We start from the raw sequence: 27,143 nt of genomic DNA on the forward strand, positions 1-27,143 counted from the left end.
TTATATCAAGAACGTCTGGTTGGTTATTTTTGTTCCGCTTGTTCATTCAACTTTTTCATCAACAGATGGCGCCAGAAAAACAGAGGCGCATTTAGTAGACCTAAAATCTGCCTGATGGAAAAGAAAACGCTACAAAAATATAAAACTGTGTCCGTCGCTATTTGTCTGTAAATTTCAATTGATTCGATCACATCCACTTTTTAATTTATATGTATCATCCATATCAACATAATGCTCGATTTACTCACATTTTGTCAGGCGTCGGGAGGGTCAGACTAGCTCTGGGCTTCCCGCCTGAATTCAAGTTACGGAGGAGCAGAGTGCTCAGCGGTCGGTTGTAAACACGGGGCTGATAAACCCACGATTTCTCCCTCTAACTGAGGCAGTTTGGGATTCACACAGCGTATATATCTTGTCTTCGGAACCTGTGGAGAGGAGGGACAGGATCGTGTCAAGATGCACATCAAGTCTATCACCCTGGAGGGGTTCAAGTCCTACGCCCAGAGGACGGAAATCAGCGGCTTCGACCCGCTGTTCAACGCCATCACAGGGCTGAACGGCAGCGGCAAGTCCAACATCTTGGACTCCATATGTTTTCTTTTGGGCATTTCCAATCTTACAAATGTAAGTCATGTGACTCTTGGTTCAACTTTTCAAAATGGTAGTAATATAGTACACTTTAGCATTGAATTGCAGGTGAACTTGGTGTAAGCCAGCTGGCAAGATTATTCAGAAAAAAAGCGTCGTATTCAACATGTGTCCCTTTGTTGTGCTTTGATTTTGAAAGGTGCGAGCCGCCAACCTTCAGGACCTGGTGTACAAAAATGGACAGGGTGGCATCACCAAGGCCACAGTGTCTATCGTCTTTGACAACGCCAACAAAAGTCAGAGTCCTCTGGGGTTTGAAACCCACGATGAGATCACCGTCACAAGACAGGTGGGGAAAGATAGAGAGAGAAAGAAGTCATCTGAAGACTCTGTATGTTGCACACAGTTAAAAACAGTGTTATATGTGTGTGTTATTTCTTTCTTCAAGGTGGTGATTGGTGGCAGGAACAAGTACCTCATCAATGGAGTTAATGCCAACAACACCAGGGTGCAGGACTTGTTCTGCTCTGTTGGGCTCAATGTCAACAATCCACATTTTCTCATCATGCAGGTCAGTCTTGTGTGAGCAGCAGTTGTAGTTTTAGCCCTTAACAGTATTTTACATCATGCAATGTTTCTGACATTTCAGGGGAGGGTCACCAAAGTCCTAAACATGAAGCCACCAGAGGTAAGATGTACATACTTTGTTAAACATCAAAGCATTAGAATATTTTTTCATACAGATTTTCCAATAACGACCACCATCACTTTTTTTTCAGCTCCTTGCTATGATTGAGGAGGCAGCAGGCACAAGGATGTATGAATGTAAAAAGATTGGTGCCCAGAAAACCATTGAGAAGAAGGAGGCCAAGCTCAAGGAGATTCAGACTGTACGTCAAAATTCATTATTGATTAATGTAACTAATGCTGTTGCTGTAGGAAGCTGCCAAAAATACCCCCGCAGTTGATATTGAAATATATAATTATGTCTCTCACTCTTTCAGATTTTGGATGAGGAAATCACACCAGCCATGCAGAAACTGCAAGAGGTACGTTCACTGCAAAGCTGCACTTGCATGTCAAGAACAGTGCGTTTTCCATCACACATTGGGATTTGTAATCATCACTTCCTGACCTCTAATCTTTGCTCCTTCCCTCTGTAGGAGCGGTCATCATACCTGGAGTACCAGAAACTCATGCGTGAGATCCAGCACTTGACCCGGCTCTATGTGGCCTGGCTGTTTGTGTGTGCAGAGGAGACCAATTTGAAGTCGGCAGAGAATCTGAAGGTGATGCAGGATAACATTGCCACGATGCAAGCCAGCATGGCGGAGAATGAGAGCAATATCCAGGAGCTCTCAGCCCAGATTCAGGAGCTGCAGAAGAAAAAGGACCAGGTACATTGGAGAAGAGCATTAAAAGGGAATCTTTCATCATAGTGCTTCGTCACTAATGTTTTTCTGTTCATCTGCAGGAAGTGAATGGAGTATTGAAATCCCTTGAGGAGAATCTAGCAGATGTGCAGCGTGTAGATACCAAAGCCCAGAGTGCACTTGACCTCAAAAAACAGAATCTCAAAGATGAGGAGAAGAAGAGGAAGGAACTGGAAAAGAGTATGGCAGAGGTAATGGAACCATGCATCCAGTCCACCCACTCACATTTGACATTTTTGATCTTTTGTCTAAAAAAAAAAAACTTGCTGGTGCTGATTTATTCATCGAAACGGCATTTCCATCCATTTTTCCTCAGGACAAGAAAATGCTTACGGTAAAAGAGAAGGAGGTTTCTAAGGTGACAGAGCATCTGCAGACTCTACAGGAGGACGGGCAGAAGGATAGCGCTGCTCTTGAAGCAGCCGAGCAGCATTTCAAGGCTGTGTCTACAGGTCTCTCCACCAATGAGGACGGAGAAGAGGCTACATTGGCTGGGCAGATGATGGCCTGCAAGAATGACATGAGCAAGGCAGATACTGAGGCCAAGCAGGTGAGGGGGGGAATGTGAAAATACCAGCCAGGGATGTGATGCTTCAAGTCTGATGTTTCAGTTTCAACCAGATTACAGCATATTAAATAGCAATACAAACATTTGTATGTGTGTACTAAAACTGCACTTTCATTTTGGATTAATGAAGTGTTCTGTCTGTTTGTGTATCTTGTCTCTGTCCTTTGTCTTTATGTCCAGGCCCAAATGACACTGAAACATGCCCAGGTGGAGCTAAAGACCAAACAGGCAGAGGTGAAAAAGATGGACAGCGGGTACAAGAAGGACCAGGACAGTTTGCAGACTGTCATAAAAAACAAGGAGAAACTAGAGGCTGAGCTTGCTAAGCTCAACTATGAAGGTAGTGGGAGAGAGAGAGAGTCTGTTTTTGTGTCTGTCCAAGCAGAGTCTCTTAAGTTACAATATTTCCTTTTATTGACCATCCTATAATAACAGTATGGATGTCTGTCTCCATGCAGATGGGAAGGAGGAAGATCTACTGGCCAAAAGACAGCAGTTGTCCCGAGAGGTCACTAAACTGAAAGAGACCTATGACCGCCTTGTGTCTCGTGTCCCCAACTTGCGCTTTGACTACAAGTAAGGCTTTTGGTGAACAAAGAATATCTCTCAGTGTCTCAGTTGTTATCAGCTCACAGGGTTTGGTGACATTGGCTGATTCTCATTGTAACGTAGAAAAGGAGAAGACCTCTAATCTGTCAGAATAACAGACTGCAGGGCCAACCACAGATCACACGTTATTGAATCTCATATCATAATAGTGACATTATATTAATGTATTGTCCAGCTCTATTTTAAACACTAAAGCTACAAAGTTTTTTTTTTTTTTTTTTAATTTTATTTTTATTAATGTTTTCAGTTTTTTCAACAATAATAAAAAAAAAGAGAGAAAAAAACAAATAAATAACAAAGAATATAAGAGAACAGACATGTTGACATAGGCCATACATTAGTGCAAAATGGAATTTTTCATTCACACAGATGATGAGTTACATCTCGTAGAATATGAAGCCCATCTTTCCTAGTGTTTTGTGTACTGCTCAGCCTCTAATCCAAAGGAGAAGGTCAGTTTTTCTATACTTTGTATTTCATCAACAGTTGTGAACCAGTCATCCCTTGATGGTAGATTTGTCTGCCACCATTTCTGTGTCCAGTTCAGTCTTCAGTCTAATTAGTTGGACCAGCCGAGTGAAAAGGCCAGAGAAGATGGCTGAATAAGCAACTATCTGTTTCATTCTTTATTAAAGTTATAGATTTGGTCATATGAGAGATTGTGTGGAAATATAACACCTGTTAATTGTATTCTTTAAAATGTTTTTGTTTGTTTGTGTCTCATAGGGACCCAGAGCGTGGATGGGACCGCAGCAAAGTTAAGGGGCTGCTCGCTAACTTGATCTCAGTCCGTGACGTCTCTTACGCAACAGCACTGGAGGTGGTGGCAGGAGGACGACTCTATAACATTGTAGTTGACACAGAGGTAGGTGTGTGTGTGCGCAGTGAATGTTATTATATTGCAATTACATTTAGTCAGTTATATTCTAGCATGGGAACTTTTTTTTTTTTTTTTCGCCAGGTGACGGGTAAGAAGTTGCTGGAGAAGGGAGAGCTGCAGCGGCAGTACACCATCATTCCCCTGAACAAGATCTCCTCCAGGCCGCTCAATGACAGAGTGGTCAGCGCTGCCAAGAGCCTGGTGAGAGATCTCAAAATGGCCTCATTTGGAAATTAAATAAGTCCTGACTCCTGTTTAAACTTGAAATATGCCACATTGTCTTTGCCAAGTCTCCATCTCTTTCTCACTCCCTGTTGTCTCCTCTGTCCTGTCTCCCTCTCCTGTCAGGTTGGAGATGATAACGTCCACACTGCTCTATCCCTGGTGGGTTATGAACCTGAATTGCGTAAGGCCATGGAATACGTGTTTGGCACCACGCTGGTGTGTGACACCCTGGACAATGCCAGGAAAGTGGCATTTGACAAGCGGGTGATGACTAAGACTGTCACTCTTGGAGGAGACATTGTTAACCCACAGGGAACTCTGACTGGAGGTGAGTTGTTGTATCATCAAGAGATAAGAAAAACTAGTGAAGATGATTTGGGATGTGGGTGTCAATAGCACCCAAATGACAAATGAAGTACACTGCTGTCACAAGCACTCAAAAAGAAACTACTTATGGTATGCACCTTCTAATCATGTGTATGTCTTGTTTCTCTTTTTTCTATTTCAGGTGCTCGTTCCCAGTCAGTGTCGGTCCTATCCCTTCTGCAGGAGGTGAAGGACATTCGGGACAACTTGAACGAAAAGGAGGCCCAGCTTCATGATGTAGAGCGACAACTGGCCAGCCTTAAGGGGACCGCTGAGAAGTATGAGCACACCAAATACCCACATAATTCAAAATTGTTAGATGGATACATCAATCAAGCTATTATGTTGACTTGATACATGGGTTTCAATGTGTACTGTACAGTACGTTGGCAAATAAATGATCAACTAGGGCTGAGATCATTTAGAAACAGTGTCACCATCACATAGTGTACCCACCACAGGGTGCTGACAAGTTGATTTGTACTATGTAAAATGTCTGTCATGAATCCTGGACAGAATTTAAAATGTATTATTCTTGGGCCAGGAACAAGAATCACTTATAAACATCTACTTAATACGAGTCTCACTTCTACCTCACTTCACACTTTCACCCTACAGGTACCGTCAGCTGAAGCAGCAGCATGACCTGAAGGTAGAGGAGGAACAGATTCTGCAAGCCAATCTACAGCAGAGCTCCTTCCACCGTCAGCAAGAGGAGCTAGAGAGGCTGCGCAAGGCCATTGGTCAGGATGCAACGCACTTTTTCAAATCACCTTAATAGTCCCGTCCACACAAGCTGACATCTGAGAAGTGACTCCATCCAATGCAAGACACCTGATTTACTCGTGTAACCTATTTGCCTGTGTGTTTGCCTCACCAGAGGAGAGTGAGGAGACTTTGCGTGTCACCAAGGAGGTGCAGAAAAAGGCTGAAGAGAGGTACAAGGTGCTGGAGAACAAGATGAAGAATGCTGAGGCCGAGAGGGAGAAGGACCTGAAAGCCGCCCAGCAGAAACTCAATGCAGCCAAAGCCAAAGCTGACGCCTCCAATAAGAAGCTGAAGCAGAAGCAGCAGGTACACTGTCCAGACACATAGGTGTACAACTACCCTCTCCATGTCATGTAACACTCAGCATTAAATTTGACTAAATGATTAAATGTGTTTTACGTATTTGCTTTGGTTTTTTTGCCTGCAGGAGAACGATGCTGTGGCCCTGGAGGTGGAGGAGCTGCGGAGGGAACAGGCTGGATATGAGCAGCAGATTCAGGCTGTGGACGAAGCCATGAAGGCCATTCAGGAGCAGATAGACAGCATGGCTTGTACCGTATCGCAAAGCAAGGTATTTGTCAGGTCAAGTGCATTTTCAAGGGAATAGATGTATCTCTGAATGACTCAGTTGAACATTGTTCTTCCTTCTTGCACCATTTCCTCATTCTCTCTTTTGGGATGTAGGAGGCCGTGCGTAAAGCCCAGGAGGAGTTGGCCCAACAAAAGGAGGTTATCATGAAACAAGACAAAGAACTCAAGGTGGATATAATTTTACCTTTTCATGTTTTGGTTTTTACCTCCCTCTTGAACAGAGGTTCAAGGTTAGGGTTTGAATAAAGCTTAGATCAAATGAACTTGGCTGTAAATTACTTGAAGAAGATACTGTCTAGTACTGAATATTTTCACTTCTTTGAATCCTAAAATGTTGGCTGTGTTGATCATTTAATTAATTTCTTATTTTCATCCATTTGAATAATCCAGATGAAGAGCACCGAGGCTAATACGCTGAGGGAGCAGAGCAACAAAGCCCAACTGAAGATAAAAGAGCTGGAGCACAACATTAGTAAACACCGCAAAGAAAGCCAGGATGCTGCCGACAAGGTGAATGCAAACACTGATTTTCCGTTTTGTCCACCTGCTACTGAAATTTACCGTGTCTTCATGATTCACGATGAGCTTTATATTATTTACCATGATGTAAAACATCTCCGCTTCCCGTTTCCTTTCCTCTTCCAGGTGTCTCGCATGCTGGAGGAACATGACTGGATTCATTCCGAGCGCAAGTACTTCGGCGAGCCAAACACCGCCTATGACTTCAAGAGCAACAAGCCCCGTGAGGCAGGTCAACGGCTGAAGAAGCTGGAGGAGACCTTCGCCAAGCTGGAGAGAAACGTCAACAAGAGGGCCATGAACATGCTGAACGAGGCAGAGGAGAGGGTGAGGACAAAGGGACAGAAAGGGCGTGAGAGATGCAAATGGAAAGAAAAAGAAGCAGAAAATGTCAACAGTTCCTTCATCTATCCCTGCACACCTGTCTTGTCTTGCAGTATAATGACCTAATGAAGAAGAAGAGGATCGTGGAGAACGACAAAGCGAAAATCTTGCAGACCATCGAGGAGCTGGACCAGAAAAAGAATGAGGCTCTCAACTTGGCATGGCAGAAGGTCTGCTCGCTTATGCCATCTATCCTCCTATCTGGTTATTTTATACCAACTTATGATGCTTTAAAAGAAGTATTTAAAAGTGACTGAACTGAAATCACTACGGTTTGAATCAGGTTAAAGTTGACGTAACTGATCTCTTGAGAAAGATTTTATTGTTACATCAGGTGCTGTGTTTGTTCTTTCTCTGCAGGTGAATAAGGACTTGGGCTCCATTTTCGCCACTCTGCTGCCAGGGGCCACTGCTAAGCTGGCTCCTCCTCGGGGCTGCGGTATCCTAGAGGGCCTTGAGTTCAAGGTAGCCCTGGGCAACACCTGGAAGGAGAACCTCTCTGAGCTCAGTGGTGGGCAAAGGTCAGTACAACCACTTTTCTTGTGATGCATCATTTATTTGTCGTTGGACAGCAGTTAAGTTTGTGAGTGAGGGTTTCTTTATCAGGTTTTAAAGGGCAGTCACTTTCATTATCTGTGGTTCCTTGTTTTCAGATCACTGGTGGCCTTGTCTCTCATCCTGGCCATGCTGCTGTTCAAACCTGCTCCCATCTACATCTTAGACGAGGTGGACGCTGCTCTGGATCTTTCACACACACAGAACATTGGACAGATGCTGCGCACACACTTCAGACACTCCCAGGTCAGTTGGAAACAAAGAAACATGCAGTAGGTTCTACCCGTATGTGGACGTCCTATTTATTGTTTTTAACTTTCTCCCTCCAGTTTATCGTGGTGTCTCTAAAGGACGGTATGTTCACCAACGCCAATGTCTTGTTCAAGACGAAGTTCGTCGACGGCATGTCCACAGTGTCGCGATCTGCGCTCAGCCAGGTTGATACCCAGCATCCCCGGAAACAAGACAGGGGTCGTCAAAAGGACAAAACAGCCCATCAGCTGAAGACAATAATGGGAGGAGCTGATCATTAAGATTGACACTCATTATGTCTTTAAAAAGCCAGCAGCCATCGCATAACGTAACAATATGTGCTATTTGAATTGTGTATACTTTTATTTCCTGTGGGTATTAACTGCTGTTCATATTTCTGTCAAGTTTATAACTGTCTTTGGTTATTCTGTCCCTTTTCTCACTTTTTCCCAAGCTCTTCTAAAAAATAAAGAAGTCAAACTTTCAATATTACTGACTCTTAATTTGCCAATTTACTGCCCTCTGGTGGCAGCATCAAGGACCCACATCACAAGCACCTTACAGCTTTATTTTGTCATCTTCATCTGTATAAAACTCATCTCCTTTTATCATCTGCAGTAAAATCTTTCACGTGGCCATAAGAGCTTCAAGACGGTGAAACAGTGATCATCTTTAAATGTCTTCACATAATGAGGGTTATGTGGGAAAAGTCATTTGACCTTAAAGGCCGAGGTGTTGAGTTCTGTTGGATAACTTGGATAATAGAGATACTGCTGATGTACACACTACAACTGAATTATCAAGGCTACATTTTACATAGGTCATGCATGCACAAAGTGGAAAAAAGCTGAAGTGTGTCCATTCACTGTTTTAGTTGCGTAATTCTCAGATGTTGAATTTCACAGGGAATAAGCATTGTATCTAACTAGATGCAATACATTTAACCTGCTTTGAAATGCCTATGATTAATTAGCAGAAGTTAGTTTTCATTTGAGTTGTGACTTTGTGAGTGATTTTCACAGCAGTACGTTGTTTCACCGACATCTGGTCTGGACCTGTTGCCTGTATTAACGCTGTGAATGTGAAACCATCATATTGCAGAAAGACAAGAGAAGAAGGTCCAAATTACCAAGGTAGTTTTATTTCATCAGGGACAATTTCAAACAACTATAGCATCACTTTGAAGTTAACAGCAGGATTTTTATTTTTTTTTTTTTTACTAATTCTCAAAACTTCACAAAATAGGATTTTTTTTTGTCGTGTCCATTCACCTCGCAAACAGGAGAAACAAAATACCATTTCCAGGACATGCTCAAAGTATAAACTTTGAATGCCAGCTGACTCATCATCTTTCTGTGTTTGACCTGCTGTTGTTCAATGGGTCAGCAAACCCACAACAGTAGTAAAAGTCCCCATTTTGGGGCTATAGGTATACAGTGTCCACAAACCCAACACATCGGTTTATATAGAATTCATTCATCTTACCGTCCATTTAAATGAACCAAATAAAAACTTGACACATTACAATAATGGTCTCACGCTTCACCACCGTCACCGAGAGCTCAGACCTGTTGTAGTCTCTTCAAGCTTCGTCAGCCACAAATGTGAATCGGTCAGTCAGCTTGAGTGGAGCACTCTCTTGCACAAGCTTCAAAGCCCACAGGTAATATGGATACTTAATATAATGATTGAGAGGTTTTGTAATTATCTGCATGAGAGAAAACTGCTGTAGCAAAGAGGTCAGACAGAGGAGTGTGCTAGTAATGTTTTGTTTTACTCATAAAGATGTTTAAAAGAAGTAGATGCTCTGGTTTCTTGCTTTGTACTTTGCGTGTGAATCTGTTTGCATTTGGCTGACTCGGTGAGCTGTGTGTGTATGTGTATGTGTGTGAGGGAGAGTGTGTGTTTGCGTGTGCTCAGGGTTGACTCTGGATATGTCTACGCAGCTCCTGGGCCTTATCCCTCAGGTCAGGTCTGCTGTCAGACTGCAGCGTTGAGAGGGAGCGCTGCAGCTGCTCCCGGCTCTTCACAGACACACAGTCCCACTGTTCACTCTCTGTCAACATCACATGCACACAGGAATATTCAATCAGTAACATGTGGATCAACGGTCTCTCATATGCATACATGAATACATACAAACAAAAGATAGATATGAATCTCATATTTAAAAGTGACATTTAACTTAAGTTGGTGTTAGAACCACAAACATGATGCAAGAGGATTTCCTGGCAATACATACGGTAGACTATTTCTTAAGCCTGGCCCAAAGCGGTGCACTGACTAACCAACAGTCCAACAGCCTTGAGCCATGTTGATAGCATCATGTTTGATGAATAAAAAATAAATCAGGAAAACTGGCGACATGACATCATTTGCATTTGTCTATCATATTCACCTTTACTCCTGGCAGAGTTATGTTTACCACAAAACTACCTCAATGTTATCAGTAAACCACAAACTTTTAAACTAAACTGAAGAGTAACACACTTTGAGGCAGGATTAGCAGCAAACAACTCACCTCCAGTTCTCTTTACTACCAGATCCACAACTGTCAGGGCCTCTGTCCTCACAGATGAGTAGCTTTTGTTTTCTGGATAGAAAAAAGGAAAATACAAACATAGTGGTGAAATAAAACATACCACTAATAATTATGCAAAATGTATTGGAAAAGTGCAGCCAGTACCTAAAGGGTGTGTGAGAGCAGCACACGTCTCTGTGAGGATCTGTGACAGTGCATTGAAGTCTTCACTGCCCTTCTCTAGCAGCAATAACCTAAAGGAGAAAAAAAACACACTCATAGGTGAAATAAACTTAAAAACAGAAGCACAAACCAATCATCTCAGGGTTCGTTCAAAAGAACAAATAATGAGAAAATATTTTGTAAGGGATTCTCCTCACCCCTTGAAGTAAGCCTTCATGGACTGCAGAACAGCAAGCTGAACTTTCCAAGTGCTTAGCTTAAGCTTTTCACACATTAGGTGGCATACCTCCACGTGGAAACGAGCTACAGACAGACAGAGTTCACAAAACGTCACTTTGTGAGAGCCACATCTCAGATTCTCAACAGTCCACCCACCTTTTTGACCTATATAAACACATCAACAGATCTTAAAATGTGATAAATTAAAATGGTTTGAAACAACTTTGAGAATAAAAAGGACAGTATTTTTGCATCAATACCGTCACCTCCCTAATGGGTAGAGGCAGATACTTTAGTCGTACAGTTTCTTAAGGCGCTCTCAGACATCAGGCAAAGAGTCCATGGACAAATATGATAAAAAAGAAATATGATTTATAACTCAAACTTATCTACCGTAAAACTTCAAATAAGGGCCGAGTCCCAAATTGCCGCCGGTCCCAATTAACCGCCGGGTGTAGCAAAATATTTTTTATATTAAACGCCCATCCCAAATAAACGCCGGGTCAAACATTGTTTTTCTGGTTGTCAAAAAATATTCTATGCAAATATAGTGGGTGTCGCGTGACGTTAAAGACGGCCGAGGACTGACAGGACGCCTCTGGGCTGGTTGCTCCTGCCCGGTCTGCCCACTCCTCTCATCCGCACTTCGGCACCTGTCCTGGGCTGCACAGTGTCGGCTCGGCTCGCTCCTCGTTTTAAATAATAATAATTTTAAAAAAAGGACGGTGGTGCGAGCCAACACAGGTGCTGAAGTGAGGGAGAGGAGTGGAGAGACTGGGCGTCCGCAGGGTTTTTGCAACTTGGAGGACCGACATGACGGGGGGTCTCAGTCTGGTACCTGTGCGGGCCAGGACCGCGGAGGTCAGCGAGACCGAGAACGAGTCCGCCCTGGCCGTATTTACAGTAATGCCTTGAGAAACGCACGTATCATTCCACCGCCGCCTGCCGCCACAGAGTGAAGCCTCTTTACCCAGAAGGAGGTCCAGGTTGAACACTATTAATAAACGCAGGTCCCAAATAAACACAGGTCCCTAATAAACGCCTGTTGATTTGAGCGATTTAAGCAAATAAACGCCCGGGCCCTTATTTGGTGTTTTACAGTATATGAGGTTTTATCCCAATATCCAGCACTCATATTTTTCAGAATCCACGTTATAAATTATGTCAAAGCAAGGGTGCAGTTTTGTGAGTGTGGTTTACATTTTTCTAAACTTGTACTCAATTTTACCCTGAGTCTGTGGGTTCCTGGGCCAAGACTTTCCTAGAGTCTCAAAAGCACAAAGAAGAGCTTCAGTCTGCAACTCTTTCTCCTTCACGTCTGTGTCGTCATCGTCATCCTCCAGTGACCTCGGGGATGCACCACCACTCTGCGGGCAGCTCTGTTGGGTACATGGAGACAAGTTCAGCTATAAGGCTTCTGTAAACCCAGTAAGTAGTTTAAATATGGCGGCGGTGTTACAACAGTCAATATCAAATAAGCAGGTGTTTAACCTTCTTGATCAGAGGGAAAAGGATTTCCGTCATATCACAAAAACGGTCCTCCTGGGTGCTGTGGAGCACGTCTCCAGCACAGCGTAAAGCCGCCATTTTGTACACCAGACTCTCCTTGCGACATTCTTTTAACACGACTTCCAGCACCTCAGGGATGGTGGGTTGGCCTGCACAGGGCTTCTGCAGCTCAGCGCTGAAAGCCACAGGAAGAATTCAAGCAAAAGTGAAAAAAAAAAGGATAGTAGATGGGAAATTAACATTTTCCTTCCTATAAAACTGGAATGGGAAAAGTCCTGTGAGAAGTCTCACCTGCATTTGCACACCACTGATCCAATGGCTTTCAACAGCTCCTCCTGGGAGAAAAAGTCCAAATAAGAAAGTAGAATGAAGTAAAATGGTTTTATGCCCTTGCCAACCTGCCAAGTTGCAGGAAATGTGCTCATAATGTCCAATTCCTGAGACACAGCTTTGAATACCGGGTTTTGCAAACCATGATGATGTCAGTTAAATTGACCTTTGACTATTCGGATATGAAATGTTTTTAATCTATCTGCTTAAGACATTCGTGTTAAACATGATTTGTTCATCAATTTATGAGTTAGGACCAAAAATGTGTTTTGTGAGGTCACAAACACTTTGGCCCTTAACATCCAAATTCAAATTCAGTTTATCCTATGTTGAATCTGAGGAATTTACCTGAAGGTGTCACCAAGATATTGTGTGCATAAAAGCTTAAAAACTTAACTGTAACCATTAGTTTTTTGTTTTTACACTCAGATCTTGTTTCAGCAGTTGTTACCTTGCCCGCCCATGTGCGTCCGGAAAGTCCCTGTATCAAAGCTGTCAGCACCAGGCCAAGGTGTGGGGCCACCAATGAACCCGTTTGTTCCTTGGCAACAGTTGCCATGGCAGCAGCACCCTGAGCCTTCATCTTCCAGGACTGAGATTGCAGAGCTTTCTGTGTGATGGCGATCAGCTCTGTCATGTAGAGTCTGATGCCTCCAAAGCTTCCTGGAATCACAGACAAGGGTAAAGAACAAAACATCAGGCTATTGTAATCACACAAAAACATCTAGATGTTTGATTGTACTATGTTTATAATGTATAACCTTTGCTCCAAAAGAGTATGCAGCTACAATTGTAGAAAATCTTAATAACTTCTAATCAAAGTTCTTCATATACATATCTCTAGTCGGTCTTATTGTAGTTGTACTGTGTGAATAAGTTCTCACCTGGGACGTTCTCCTGCCACACCTCAGCCCACAGTGTAGCATCGTGGCTCTCTCCTTTCTCCTCATCAGGACCTGGTGCCTGATGCATGCCCAGGAAGGCCAGCGGCAGGGCCACTCCTGCGTGGCCCTTCAGCACATCAGGGCTGTAGTGGCTGATGGCATGTACGGTCAACGCACATGACGACTTATACAGTGGTTCTGGGAGTAAAAGAGAGCGTTGAGAGGCGAAGAGCACAGTTCCAAAGGTTAAATTGCATCAATGTAGAAATTTGTTTCATTCTGATTTTCCAAGTGAGAAATATTTCCTGCCGTCTCACCCTCTTTCTCCAAGTACCAGGTGTTGAGCTTCAGTAGTAGTTTCTCCACACTGCTGTCCTTTGCCGTCTGATGGGGCGAAAAAGTTTAACAAACAATGCTTACGATATCACTAACAACCTAAGGTGTAATTAATGACATATGGCTGCAAATGAAGCCTACCCTGACAAGGTGTCCCAGAGCGAAGGCAAATGCTTTCTGTACCACAGTGCTTCTGTCGTGGATACCATTCAGCAGGGCACTCATCAGTTTGCCTGCAAACAGCAAAAACATCCCTGTTACTACTTCTCTTGCACCAGACACCAAACATAGTAGAAGTGCAGATGGAAACTTGTGCTGTACCTGAATATGGGGTGAGGTCCTGGGGACACTGCACAGTGAGTGAAACAATTACACTGGCACAGCCACCCTGTGGAGAAGAGCCAAACATTAGACGGCCCTTGAAGAGCTTGGCAGGAAGATGCAAAGAAGTAGGTAATCGACATATTAAGTAGTGGCTGTAGGAGTGTGTTTTACCTTGGTGCCCAATCCCACTCCACTCTTAAGGAGCTCACAGAGTCTAGGAACCAGCTCTCCCAGCACAGAAACATCGAGGTGCTGCAGACACTGAGTACAAAGACACAAAGGACAAAATCTTTTGAAACAATCCTCATTCATCTGTATGACATGTCAGGATTTAAAATAGAGAAACATCAAAATCTTAACCAGGACACGTACAAACTGTATCAAACAGTCACAATATTTATATAGTTTTTACCATGTTGATGGTCTCCATCATTGGGGAGGACTTGGCAGCACTTAGTCTTGCAGCATCCATGGCACTCTAGAAAAAAATATGTAAATCATGTTAATATGAAATGTAATGTGTGAGAAAAACTACTTTGGTTACCGGACTTAGGTGAGGATGCAGTAGAAGGCCGACGTTACCTTCTCCTGCTCGGTAGCTCGGAGGCTGAGGTAGTTGAGGACCTGGGGCTCCAGGGTGCTGAGGGCCTCCAACAGGGCTGGGATGAGTCGGGCAGCATGAGGCTTTAGTCTGGCCCCAGCTGTCTTACTAATCTTCACCAGGGTCTGGATACTGGTAGGAAAAAGGTGGTTAGGACAGAAGAACGTAAACAAGGAGGGACATAAAATCACAGCCTGGTATTCTGGTGATAATACCTGAATACTGCAACTGGGATAAAACCCATGTTGCCTTGACATGAGTGGCTTGAGAGCAACGGAACCAAGACCACATCAGCTGGGAGACATTACCTGAGTGAGCGGACCTCTGAGACATTGCTAATGATGCCTTTCTCCAGCAGAGTGGGCAACAGCACCGCCACAGTTCTCTGGGCTGCTGAGCCTGTAGACTCACACATACGAGTACACACCTAGACGGCACAGAAAGAGAATCTCAAGGGACGACACCTGGATATGTGTACACACACACACCAACAAATACAAACATATACACGCAGGCCAGTCCTGTGGCAAACACACTCACCTTACTGAGTGTTTTCAGTGTTAGGTCTGCAGCCTTCCTCACAGACTCCTGAAATACAAACACACAACGGTCAGATCGAAGCTCAACCAATGGACCAAGTCAACTTTACATCACTTGTGTTTAGTGGATGTAAGAAAACACTTATTCTGATTTCCTTCTCACCTTGATGTCATCAAGGACTCTGAACAGTGTTTCCCACATTTCTGCAAGATGGTCGATGAGGTCATCAGCTTGGCGGCCACGGATCAGGTCATTCAGGGCCAGGCAGCTGGTAGGAAAAACAAATTCATCACAATTCACTTCTTTGGACAATTGTATTACAGCACACTGAGAACAAGCTCAACAGCTACATTCCCATAATAGTTGACATAACTGCAATACTTTCTATAATCCCATGAGGTTGGAGATAAAAGGAATAGGATGTAAAAGAAAAAAGATCAAGGCGTTGAATCCAAGTGTTTCAGAGGGAAGCAGGAAAGAGCCAGAGTTTTGTATTGATGGAGACTTTCAATAGTGGCCCACTGGGGTCCAATATCATATTAAAAGCCCCTGAAATGAGCATATTATGTCCTAATGTCATATGTTTGTGCTGTTACTTTACCTGGACTCTCGCACTCTCCAGGTGTTACTAGTCAAGTTGGAAAGGACATCCTGCAGGATCTCCTTCAGATACTTATCCACCTGAGACACATCAAAACATCCACATATAATCACTACTGAGGGTGGTGTTTATTTACACCAAAGTGTACATACACATGCAAAAGTGCATATTATGTTCTTATTCTGTGCTCTAACGAACTCCTACCAGGGTCTTATCAGTGACCAGTGCATCCCAAATGCTGGTCATGGCCTGGCGAATGCTCAGGTTGGGGTCAAACTGATAGCGGTACAGACGTGGCACAAGCTGGGGCAGGAATGGAGCCAGCTGCTCCCCGGCCTTGGCAGCAATCATGTGAAATCCAAACGCTGCTCCCTGAAATGGGGAGAGAAGAGGTTAGGGTTTGGAGAGGGGGTACAAAAGCAAACCTATAACTTGACAAGAAAAAAGTGTGATGATACCTTGCGGGAGTTCCACATGGCATGGTGATTGGCCAGGTTCATGAACTTGTAAACAAGATCTGGTTGGTTGAGGTCACTGGCCAATGAGCAGAGTTCCTTGTATGTGGTTAGGCCATGGCTGCCATGACATGTCAAAACAGGAGAAAAACCTTCATCTCGCCACACGGCACCCACAGAAACACAGAAAAATAAAGAGAAAATTGAGGTGGTGTGTGACTTACCCATCAGGTGTTTTCCCCAAACCCTCTCCTTGGAACACCTCTGTATCTTCTGAGACAGCATGTTTCACTCTGCAAACATAAAAGATTGTTTGATTTCCTTTCCTCTCCAGCACAGCACATTACATTACAACACCCTGAGAGTCTCTCTTGTTCCATTACTTTACTAAACTCACCTTTTGCCAGTCATGAGTGTTTCTACTAGAGTGGACACCAGTTCATGCTGGTCAGCCTCTCCTCCCATCTCATAGACCAAGCCAAGTCCTTTAGAGGATACGTCCTGACTCAGCTCTAGATGAAAGAAGAAAAAGAGGGATGGATGTAGAATTCAGAGGGACAGACAGTAGTGGGTGTTGCTTGTTTTGTAAGGATGTGCAGGTACAACACTGGCTGATGTGAGTAATGAGCAGATCAGTGTGATGAGAGACTGCTGTCCTCTTACCATCGGGGTCTGAGAGTACAGAGATGAATGCCACCTGAATCTCCTTTAAATGGGACTGTAGGAGAGAAGGAAAAGTTTTTTAAATGACCGTGATAGATCTGACATATACCGGTACACATTAAAGGACAATTCCAGGCGAATTCAACTCGGGGGTGTATTTTCATATCATTTTAGGTCTAAAAGAATGAATCTGAAGATTTTCAGTTTAATCGCTCCTGTTTTGCGGTAGTTGCGTCTGTCCGCGCATCGCCACGGCAGGAATGAATGGGAGTGGATGTAAGTTCCGCTGTTTAGGCTGTTTCCAGCCCTCAAAGCCGCAATTTTTTTCCACAGACAGCGTCAGATGGCTACTCAAACATGCACCGAGAAGTTTATTTACTTCAAGCAAGCCGACATGTTTGTAAAACTAGATCTAATTCAAAGTCTCCCGGAGTCTCGCGCGAGACCCAGTTGCCGTGCTCGGTGTGTTCACATGCAGTGGGAAAAGCTACCGTTTGTGTCATAAACACAGGAATATCAACTCTTTACTTGCTTCAAGTAAAAAAAGACTTCTCGGCGCATGTTTGAGTAGCCACCTGACGCTGTCTGTGGAAAAAAATGTACACTTCGAGCAAGTAAGGAGTTGATATTCCTGTGTTTATGACACAAGCGGTAGCTCCTACTGCGCCTGAATACACCAGCACTGCAACTTCGGGCTCGCGCGAGACTCCGGGAGACTTTGAATTAGATCGACTTTTACAAACATGTCGGCTTGCTTGAAGTAAATAAACTTCTTGGTGCATGTTTGAGTAGCCATCTGATGCTGTCTGTGGAAAAAAATTGCGGCTTTGAGGGCTGGAAACAGCCTAAACAGCGGAACTTACATCCACTCCCATTCATTGCTGCCGTGGCGATGCGCGGACAGACGCAACTACCGCAAAACAGGAGCGATTAAACTGAAAATCTTCAGATTCATTCTTTTAGACCTAAAATGATATGAAAATACACCCCTGAGTTGAATTCGCCTGGAATTGCCCTTTAAGCTCAACAGTTTGTGTATGGATCCTCTTTTAAATCTCTCATCCCCCAAATATTAACATAAATCAAAGCAGTAATTCTTACCCCGTTTTCAAAAGGCAAATAACAAATCTATGTGCACATACGCAACATGTGGGTGGACAAATGTATTCAGCTAAACTCAGTGAAGGAGTATTTCATCAACTTAGTGGAGCAATCCACATCCTTCATAAAAAGGTCAAATATTTCTTACAACTAACAGTAAATACAAAATTAACCCACTGTTTGACATGCTAGTGTTACAGTCACTTCCTTAGGTTTGAGAAGGGGGGGGCTGCCATATTGTGTAATGTTTTGATTGGTTGCCTGGTTACCGGTCCGCTTAAGTCTTAAGTGAGCGGAAGGAGCGGGGGATGCTGGGAAAACGCCAAAGAGGACACAAGGCAGCTGTCCCAGGGAGCTGACGGAAGAATCCCCTTCACCGCAAGATTGATTTATCGTCTAGTTATTGTCTCGTCTAAACACAAATGAACTGACAAAGCCATGACCGCGTGACGACGGACGGAGGTCGATGCACGCAGGACGCCGAGCTGGTGCCGGCCCGGTGCCACTGCAGCAGGACGCCGGTCTGCTAAGAGGGATTCGCCGACCAAGCTACAGGTGATGACCGTGAAGCAACCGGTGAGTCAAACATTGGGCGATATGGCAGCGAATTCCCACCAGACTCCAGGGTTTTAGTAATAGAAATATGTGCACCTGTGTCATCCCTGAAGCCTAGACTTGTTAGAGCCTTAATTGTGAAACTTAACTTGCCAGGGTGGCGCGTGGTCGCGACACTAGGTATAATAAGATCACTTTGCCAAAATAAGTTGTGACCAAACCTACCATCAGAGTTGATGTGTATACAAATTTGTTGTTTAACCCCTAAAATTTGAATACAGCATGAATTGCAAGCATGCAAAAGAGCCAAACCTGTCTTGGGGTTCAGAAGTCTACAGTATTTGCACTATACACTCACCATGATTTCCTTGTGTTGGCTGAGTTTCTTGACCAGAGAGAGCAGCCAGATGCAGGCTGCCTGTCGGACATGGGGGTTCTGGCTGGGTATGTATCTGGCCAGGATGGAGTTCAGGACCCAAGGAACCACATCGTTGTTTTTAACATCTAACAGGTAAAAAAAAAAAAAGTGAATATGTGGTTAAACCTAGTATTTTGCCATGGGAGGTTTGACAGGCATAAAAAAATACTACTGAATGTACTGTAAATGTATGATAAGGCAAATAAATGTACTAGTAATGCAGATGAGCTACACGTGAAATAAGTCAGCAAGTAAAGCACTTTTAAAATGCAAGAGCCAGTGTGACAAATCTGATCATTTGGGAAAAAATGCAATGTGCACAGTCAGCCTCAACACATACTCGATAAGCCAATCAGATATGCCTGAACCTAGCTCGAGAAATGACCTGAATTCATTAGTTCTTCCCATTCTGCCTACATAAGTATAACTGCATTCTCACAGTGCTGACAGAATATGAAGAACTATAATACATTTCTTATTTGAACTTAGATGAGTAGTTAACCGTAGTGCTAACCTTGCAGTCACACCAGACAAAAAGCCTGAATTAGATTTTGTTGTGTTCCACATTTTCAGCATTTTGAAACTAGATACAAACAAACGGTGTATAACTCTGATAAGATAAGTTAATCAGTGATGTAACTGCCTTTGTAACCAGTTCACAGTCATGTTGCTATCACAAATTCCTATTATCTACTTGGAATTACACTTTAGAAGCTGACATAAATGTTTAATCCTTCGATGTTGTTTGTAACAGTTTAAACATTGACTGTAACTCAAATTCACCTTTATAATGCAATGCTAGCCCACAATGTATAAATCTGATCAAAAAGCAGTTTTAAGTACTCTTTGAAGTCTAGCTACAACTGACAGTACTCACTGTGTGGCGGGCTGTACTGCTCCTCAGTACAGGTCCATGGGTCTCTGGCAGCTCCTGAACTGGTGCCTATTGCAGCACTGGTGATGGCCTCTCCAACCGTGAACTGCAGCTCCACCTGTTTGGCCTGAAGATTAAAAACAAAAAGAAAAAAGAGCTTCATAGGGGCTCAAGCAAGAGATTCATGCAGATATATATTTTTTCTTTATTTGTGCTGGCAGACAACTGCACTTCAGCAACAACTACACAGCCTGATCCTCATCTTATGACATTAAATATTGGGTCTTAACAAACATCTTAAAATATCAAATAGAGCAATCCAAGCCAATCTTGCCAAAAATGATCTAGAATACATACGTAATTACACTTTTCTTACCTCTACAGAGTCCATGAGTCCCTGCAACAGCTTCTTCTGATGAGGGAATTCTCCATCTCCCACTGGTAGGTGGCCCAAGGTCTGGATGGATCGCTCCTTCATCTGGACCACAGACATGAACAAGACAGAAAAACACAAATAAGAGGACAAGATGCAAGTCAGCAAATCGTTAAAGTCCCGACATATCAGTATGTATGCATGCATGAGGGTAATTTAGAAAGAGTCCAACGTTACCTTTGTGCTCTCCTTGCCAGAGGGAATGCGTGCCAGCAAGTTTTCCACAGTGGAGAGTTTGGTGAAGCCTTCACCCTCTGCAGGGATCAGCAGGGTACCATTTCTTCCAATTTCTCCCAGAGCTGTGCAGGCTGCTACAGCCAGTAGTGCACTACTGCTGTCCAGGAAGGAACCTAGATGGGCAAACATAACCCAGGGCAGCATTATTGTATTCTACTTTAATTTCATACAAAAAAAGACCTCTATTGGCAAACTAAATAAAATGTTAAGTTACGGAAAATAGATTTTAACAACCCTACATTTAGCAATTTTATTTACATTTCATCAAAACCTAACTTTTTATCATCAATTCATTGTACTTAATGGCTCAATCTTAGTCAGTGAATTAAAGTAAAAATGTAGGAAATTGTAAAGAAAAGAAAAAAATTAAATTAAAAAAAGTCTCATACCAACTGTCTTGGTAGCCATGGCAACAAGTTCATCATCGTCTTTTGAGGAGATGCTCATTTGCTTAAAGGCTTTTTTCTTGCTTGTGTACCTTCCCACCATATAGCCGAGAGCCAAGATGGCGCCATGCTGAGTCTCAGGACTCTGTGGTTCAACAAGACCAGGAAACATTTACACACTGTTGAGTTGAACAGCTGTTAAAATGCAATCTATGTAGTGTTTTACATACGTGGTTGTCTTTGGTGATTTTAATCAGGTTCTGCACGGCTGACTGAAGCTCGTTGCCCGTCATGGTGGAAACCACGACAGCATACAGCTGGGCTGCGAGCTCCCTCATGTCCTCCTTATTTGTATTCATCAGACTCTGGAGAATACAACAGCTGTTATGACACCTGAATGCATTGCCAATAGTAAATCTACCCCAAGATTTGAGTAAGCACGTGAATAAATGAAATACTCACTTTAATCCAGTCAATTTTATCAGCAAATCTCGGAGCCAGTTTCTCTGGGCAGACAGACACCACCTCCAGTAGACAGTACATGACTGGGATTCCTGTTAAGAGATTGTTTATGAATTCCCACAACTTCCCTCAAAAACATATCTAATGCTCATAATGCATGATAAATGAATACCAACTGTATCACAGCCAAAACCTGTTGTGTATTCATTTTATTTAGTGTTGGATATTTAAGTCAGTATGTATATAATTAAATTTACTTTTTTCAACAGAATTTACTGACACTTTTAATGAGACACATGTGGCCTCAGAAGGCAAATCAATATTTGTGTTACTCAGACAATACTCACAACAAGCTCCTACTTTAAAAACACTTAAGTCACAATTCTAACCCCTATTTATCATGAACCCACATCCTCTAGAAGAGCGGATTCATTTATATCACCTCCAACAGCAGACAGCAGCTGCTGCAGCAGATCCATGTAGACGTGAATAGGATTTGCCTCAGACCCCTTTGGCACTGAAGGCTGCGGTTCAGAGGACAGCAGAGTGTGGACGTAGCGTCCAATGACTGGGGCATCATCCTGCATGTCTGTCAAGCGTGTAGACATGGGTGTGGCCCCAGCACTGTGTGCTAAACACATCCTTAGGTAGAGCACGATCTGGGGACACAGGAAAATTAAGTGGACACTGTGGTGGGTGTCTGAAACATTTAACTTTTCAACAGTTGATAAGTTGTAAATGTCACAGGCTAATTAATATTTACCTCCCCAAATGCAGATGGGTTGAAAGGAATAGTGGACGTTCCAACAATGTACTTTGCTGGAGTCTTGATCCTTTGAGCCGCCTGACAATGACACAGTGAAAAACATAAGATGCATCACTTCTTTAAGCAAAAAATTGCCTGGTTAAAAGGATAATGGAGAGTATGTAGAGAGGCTCACTTTCTCCTGGACGTAGGCCACCATGTCAGGAAAGGAGGGCATTGGCTTAGGTCCCTCCTTTTCAGAGATCTTGGTAGGAAAAGCCCTTAGCACCCTTTGGGCCTCCCCAGCCACCTCCTCCCTCCTAAAACACAGAAAATCACAACTCAGATGTCCCATCTTATTTGTATATGTTCCCTGTGTATATAATGCAACAAGGGTTTTCAAGGCTCAATAAAAGCTGTTGCAATTTACAACGATGTAACAGATTTCTGGATTTTGGTACTTACGGATCTCCAGCAGCCAGAAGCAGCAGGTATCTCGATGGCACGTGATCAGGAGCAAATACTGTACTGGCAAACTTCATGGCCACCTGGCGGACTTGCACCTCCGGCTGCACAAAAAGAGTAATCAGTGGGTTACATTTGACTCATGCCTAGTTAATAAACTAGTGAACATCTATGTGTTTTTTATGATCTATTTTGCCTGTGTGCACCCACTTTTCCAATGTATGCAGCAACCAGGGCCTCCATCAGGTTCAGTAGTGCCCCCTGCAGGTTAGCATAAGCTCCAACCATCATGGACAAAGCTTCCTGAATGGCAAGACGGACATCAGGCTCCTCCTGCAGTGGATAACAGAGAATTTTGGAAATATCAGTGCTACGTACATCACCGTGCCCTCCTGTGAACAGAGGCTAGAAAATGAATATATAAACAACTGTGATCATTGATTTTCCAGGACTGTTTTCGTCATGTGGAGTAATCAGCACATTTACCGTAATCAGTCAGTTTGTTAAGAGACTGTCCACCTACCTTGCACATGGACTCAAAAAACTGCTGTACCAGTGCAATATCCTTGGTGAACAACTGTGGCATGCGGCTAGAAAAGAGGACATAAAAGGTATAATATGTTTTGCTGCTATGATCCCACATCAAGTTGACAATGATGGACTTTATTTGTGTATGTATGTATTATACCTTGAGAGTTTTCCCACAGCAGAGTAGGCCATACATAGTAACTTAGGGTCCTGTAAGAACAAATGTTGATTAATAGCTACAAGTCAAACTAAATTGTATAATCTTGGGGATTAAATGTATGTTGTTATTTGTAGTTATACCTCCTTGTATTCATTGATGAGCTTGGTAAGACCATTGAGCAGCATTAGCCCCAGAGGCTTATTGGTGTCAGGGCACCTGAAAAATAGCAAGAAAAATATTTATTTTTTAAAATGCAAACACATGTAAAAAAAAACAACAAAAAAACGTTATCTTGGTTCTCGACAAAGACAAAGTGCACTTTTCTTACACCATACAGATGTGATGGACAAACTGCAAGGTGAGAGACAGCAGTTTGTTGTTGGTGTTGGCTCCGAACAGACCATCATACACAACCTTTGGAGGAAAGACAACGAATAATTGGTTTTACCGTACTCTGATGCATCCTTGAAAATCATTTAGTTAGACGTAACATACAATTGTGTTTGCAAAACTGTGTTTTGGAAATCAAGAAAACACAACTGTTTCCACAGACACAGACGAGCATCATACCTGGATATTAGCTGGGAAACACTCTGCAGCCAGGCGTGACCGCAGGAGATGTGGCAGGATCTTCAGTTTGACTCTTGTGCTTACTGGTTCATGCTTCAGCTCTTGTTTCATATTGCCACCCTAATGCACACAGGAGTCATTACATACAAACATATCATACGCATATAACAATTACAAAAATTAAAAGGTTAAACTTTAAATGTTGAAATTACAAACCTTTGTTTTGAGAGGAACATCCCCAAGATACACCTTGTACATCTTGTTGATTATTAGAGGATTATTCCAATCAATTATGCTGGAAAATACAAAGGTAAATGCATTGAGTTAGTGCCTAATAATTCGGCACTTTGTTGCCAAAGATTGCTTAATAAAGGGCCTGAAAATGTGTAAAGCACATATAACCCATTTGATAACGTAAGCCAATTCACCTACCTCTGTTTACTCCTCAGCTCCAGATCAGCGGCAGTGGCAACACTATGTCGGGTGTCACTGGACGCCACCACCAGGTGAACCACAGTCTCCACCTCTGGAACCTGCTTTGCCTCAATGAACTTCACTATCCCCAGCTTACACTGTTGACACCAAATGCACAATGAACCATTTGTCAGCTGACGGCAAAGGAAATATAACAAAGTGTCTCACCTCTCAAATATACAGTATACTTAAATCACTATACCGAGTCAAGCTTTATCCAATGTACATATACACAAATATATAAACCTCCAAAACTGACGAAAATATCGCCACCACTCAACCTTCAGCTTCTGTTATTGTACCTGCTCGAGTTGCTCAGCGCTCCACTGGGCTTCCCCAATCACTCTCTTGGCTGCATAAACACTCATCCCTGGGGGAGGCTGGGGGAGACCCTGGCCACCCGCAGCCACTGTCCCATCTGCAGAACTTCCCTGGGAGGCGGAGGGAGAAGGGCGAGTCGGGGATTCGTTCAGCACAAACCTAGAGGAACCGAAAAGACAACAGGTCAGCATGATTGTTCAACTGTAACTCCTTTTACTTCTTAGTGAGCCCATCAGTCATAGAGTAACCAAAGCACACAGCAGAAACTCACCCATAAGGCATCAGTAAAACATCCAACATAAACTCCAGCAGCAGCTGCACTGTCTTTGGCCGCTCAGTTAGGTTAAATGGAAACGCATTCTTGGAGGTGTCTGCAGGATACTTCATGTGGTACAGAGTGGGAATCAGCAGGTGCATCAGGCTAAAAGATGAGAAAGGGGATGTAAAAGCATAATCAGAAAAGAAACCCCCCAAAAACACTATCTATCAGTATTTGCGTATGATTTTATTAATGTATCAATCAATGTTTTGTTTTTTTTACCACTACTATGATAACAATAAACATTTTGTGCATCCTAAGACATGTGTGTCCCCTCACCTGTCCTGTTGTGGCTGTGGCTTGCCTTCCATGGCAGTGAGGAGGGTGGGGGCCAGCTCACACTGTTTCCCCACCTCCAGGCGTGGGTAGCCCATCTTGATGTAGATGATGGTGAAATTCTGCGGAATATTTTATTAAAACAGTCACCACTCTTGTTACAAAAAGACCAGAATAAAACACACTGAAATCAACAGATAACAAAACACAGGGCCACCCCAGCGGTTGTCTTACTAGTTTACCAGTTATTACGTAGTTAAGTTACATTTTGAACCAAACTCTCAATAGGCATCTCAGATCTCTGTCAAAATAATGTCACCAAGGATAGCAAGCAAGCACAGTGTTGACTTTATTATGAATGAATGTTACACGTTATCCTCCTGCATGAAAGCGACACTGTAAAACTCGTACCGTGACAAAGGAGGCAGCTGCAGGGTCCTGGTACTGCACCAGCAAGGTTTCTACTGGTAGCTGAATCTTAGGTCGGCTTTTTATTCTCTTATTCAAATGGACCAACAACTCCATTACCTGGAACAGGAGGCAAATAAAGAAAAAGAGAAAGATCCAAGCTACTTAGAAGCATCCTTAGATCAGGAACTGTCAGAGGAAGCGAATGCTGCAGATGCTAAATAAAAAAGGTCTAGGCATTTATCTACGTTTTTGTTTCGAGAGACAATATTTAAGGTGAAGTGTCTGATGGCACACGTCTGTAATTTATCCCGAATTTTAAGAGATGTGGCTGTAAAGAGCAAACTGAAGAGTCACTGACATCATGTTTGGAAACAGAGATAGGCAACACCCTTCTTACTTTCTTTCTCACACCCTCCTGGACACTGGAGAGTTTGAGGAGCACAGGGGGTAGGAACTTGGAGATAATGTCTTGTAGTTGCTCGTCTGTTTCTGCATGGCCCAGGCGAAGGAACACCCGTTCCAGTTGATCTGTCAGGAAACACATTTTAACACCTTGATTAACTCCCGTTCTTTCATTTTCAGCGCAGCTGCAGCCATAATCCAAGAAAGCACACCACACAGGAGGTCAGTTTGGAAGAAATACCTATTTTAAAATCAATTTATCAATAGGTTTTCATTCAAGTATGGGAGAACAACCCATTGTGTGTCTGCAGCCACATGCAAAAACCAGGCTGAGCGACCTTCAGCTTCCATGCAGAGGGAGTAATATATACAAACTCAAAAAGGTGAACTATAAACAGACAGCCCCCCCGTGCATGTTGTTTCAGTTTGACTGATAAGCTCGTCCTGTCAGCTGTTGTGTTGCTGTGACCATCACCCAGCCCTGCCCTCTGTCTCTTGGCATGGCTCATCAACCACCTAGCTGCATCAACTGGCAAGACTATCCACGCATTTCACCGTCTCTCTTTAATACCCCTGCCTCTTTACTACCACTGACATCCTGCCCAATCCACCCAAAATGTCCCAAAATACCAAACCTGGAGATTTACACCTGGGAAGTTTATTCAGTGGACATATATTAATAGCCTGCGTAATAGTTTCATTTTGACCATGACTGGGCAAACGGCCTCCCTGACGTTAGCATTCCGGCTAGCTAACATAGCTGAGCAGCGAGCTATCGCTATATCCCCAGTTTTTAAACTGAAGAAGCTTTATCGTTGCTTCAAAAAACACCCTTATCGTCAGAATAAAGCAGGCTCGTCATTTACTACAGGTTTGACAGCCACGAATGTGACATTAAAGGAGATATTAATGTCCATAATGCAGAGAGAAACTTACTGAGTTCATCCTGAGCAGCCATGTTTGCAGAGAGTCGTTCAGCGACCCCTGCAGGTCAGTGAGTGTCACTGCGGGCGGCGGGGCCACTCCTCAGTTTCATCGCCCAGACAGCATGACACTCACACACACGTTTTACACACAACTTGCGCATTATAAGACCTAAATA

The 27,143-nt window shown here is 43.3% G+C and overlaps 2 protein-coding genes across 2 annotated transcripts; one reads left to right on the forward strand and one right to left on the reverse strand.

The window, feature by feature from the left end:
- Positions 1–302: 302 nt before the first annotated feature.
- Positions 303–8,224, forward strand: smc2 (structural maintenance of chromosomes 2). The gene is made up of 25 exons (XM_085776353.1): positions 303–624; positions 788–937; positions 1,037–1,159; positions 1,238–1,276; positions 1,368–1,478; positions 1,593–1,637; positions 1,752–1,985; positions 2,063–2,212; positions 2,338–2,571; positions 2,770–2,929; positions 3,048–3,165; positions 3,925–4,063; positions 4,160–4,279; positions 4,427–4,631; positions 4,812–4,947; positions 5,288–5,412; positions 5,550–5,743; positions 5,865–6,008; positions 6,122–6,196; positions 6,419–6,538; positions 6,674–6,874; positions 6,985–7,101; positions 7,292–7,452; positions 7,585–7,732; positions 7,816–8,224. Exons 1-25 carry the CDS (start codon positions 457–459, stop codon positions 8,017–8,019), a joined length of 3,621 nt encoding a protein of 1,206 aa, XP_085632479.1. The 5' UTR covers positions 303–456; the 3' UTR covers positions 8,020–8,224.
- Positions 8,225–8,857: 633 nt separating this feature from the next.
- On the reverse strand, positions 8,858–27,013 carry ecpas (Ecm29 proteasome adaptor and scaffold). The gene is made up of 49 exons (XM_085776365.1): positions 26,978–27,013; positions 26,037–26,167; positions 25,640–25,756; positions 25,232–25,350; positions 24,905–25,054; positions 24,615–24,792; positions 24,271–24,410; positions 24,055–24,133; positions 23,839–23,958; positions 23,597–23,682; positions 23,409–23,484; positions 23,269–23,318; positions 23,104–23,170; positions 22,791–22,913; positions 22,581–22,684; positions 22,312–22,435; positions 22,134–22,214; positions 21,813–22,029; positions 21,371–21,462; positions 21,139–21,273; positions 20,912–21,053; positions 20,463–20,635; positions 20,229–20,330; positions 19,856–19,979; positions 18,919–19,064; positions 16,905–16,959; positions 16,639–16,753; positions 16,466–16,534; positions 16,245–16,362; positions 15,991–16,158; positions 15,787–15,866; positions 15,348–15,453; positions 15,186–15,233; positions 14,954–15,072; positions 14,627–14,777; positions 14,457–14,522; positions 14,216–14,305; positions 14,042–14,108; positions 13,862–13,953; positions 13,702–13,768; positions 13,385–13,582; positions 12,952–13,163; positions 12,462–12,505; positions 12,153–12,345; positions 11,890–12,040; positions 10,640–10,745; positions 10,425–10,513; positions 10,260–10,331; positions 8,858–9,794 (listed from the first exon to the last, which is right to left on the reverse strand). Exons 1-49 carry the CDS (start codon positions 26,997–26,999, stop codon positions 9,655–9,657), a joined length of 5,514 nt encoding a protein of 1,837 aa, XP_085632491.1. The 5' UTR covers positions 27,000–27,013; the 3' UTR covers positions 8,858–9,654.
- Positions 27,014–27,143: the final 130 nt, after the last annotated feature.

This window comes from Trachurus japonicus, chromosome 1 (assembly GCF_045865225.1).
Source record: "Trachurus japonicus isolate A0001 chromosome 1, Traja_1.0".
NCBI classification, from domain to species: Eukaryota; Metazoa; Chordata; class Actinopteri; order Carangiformes; family Carangidae; genus Trachurus; species Trachurus japonicus.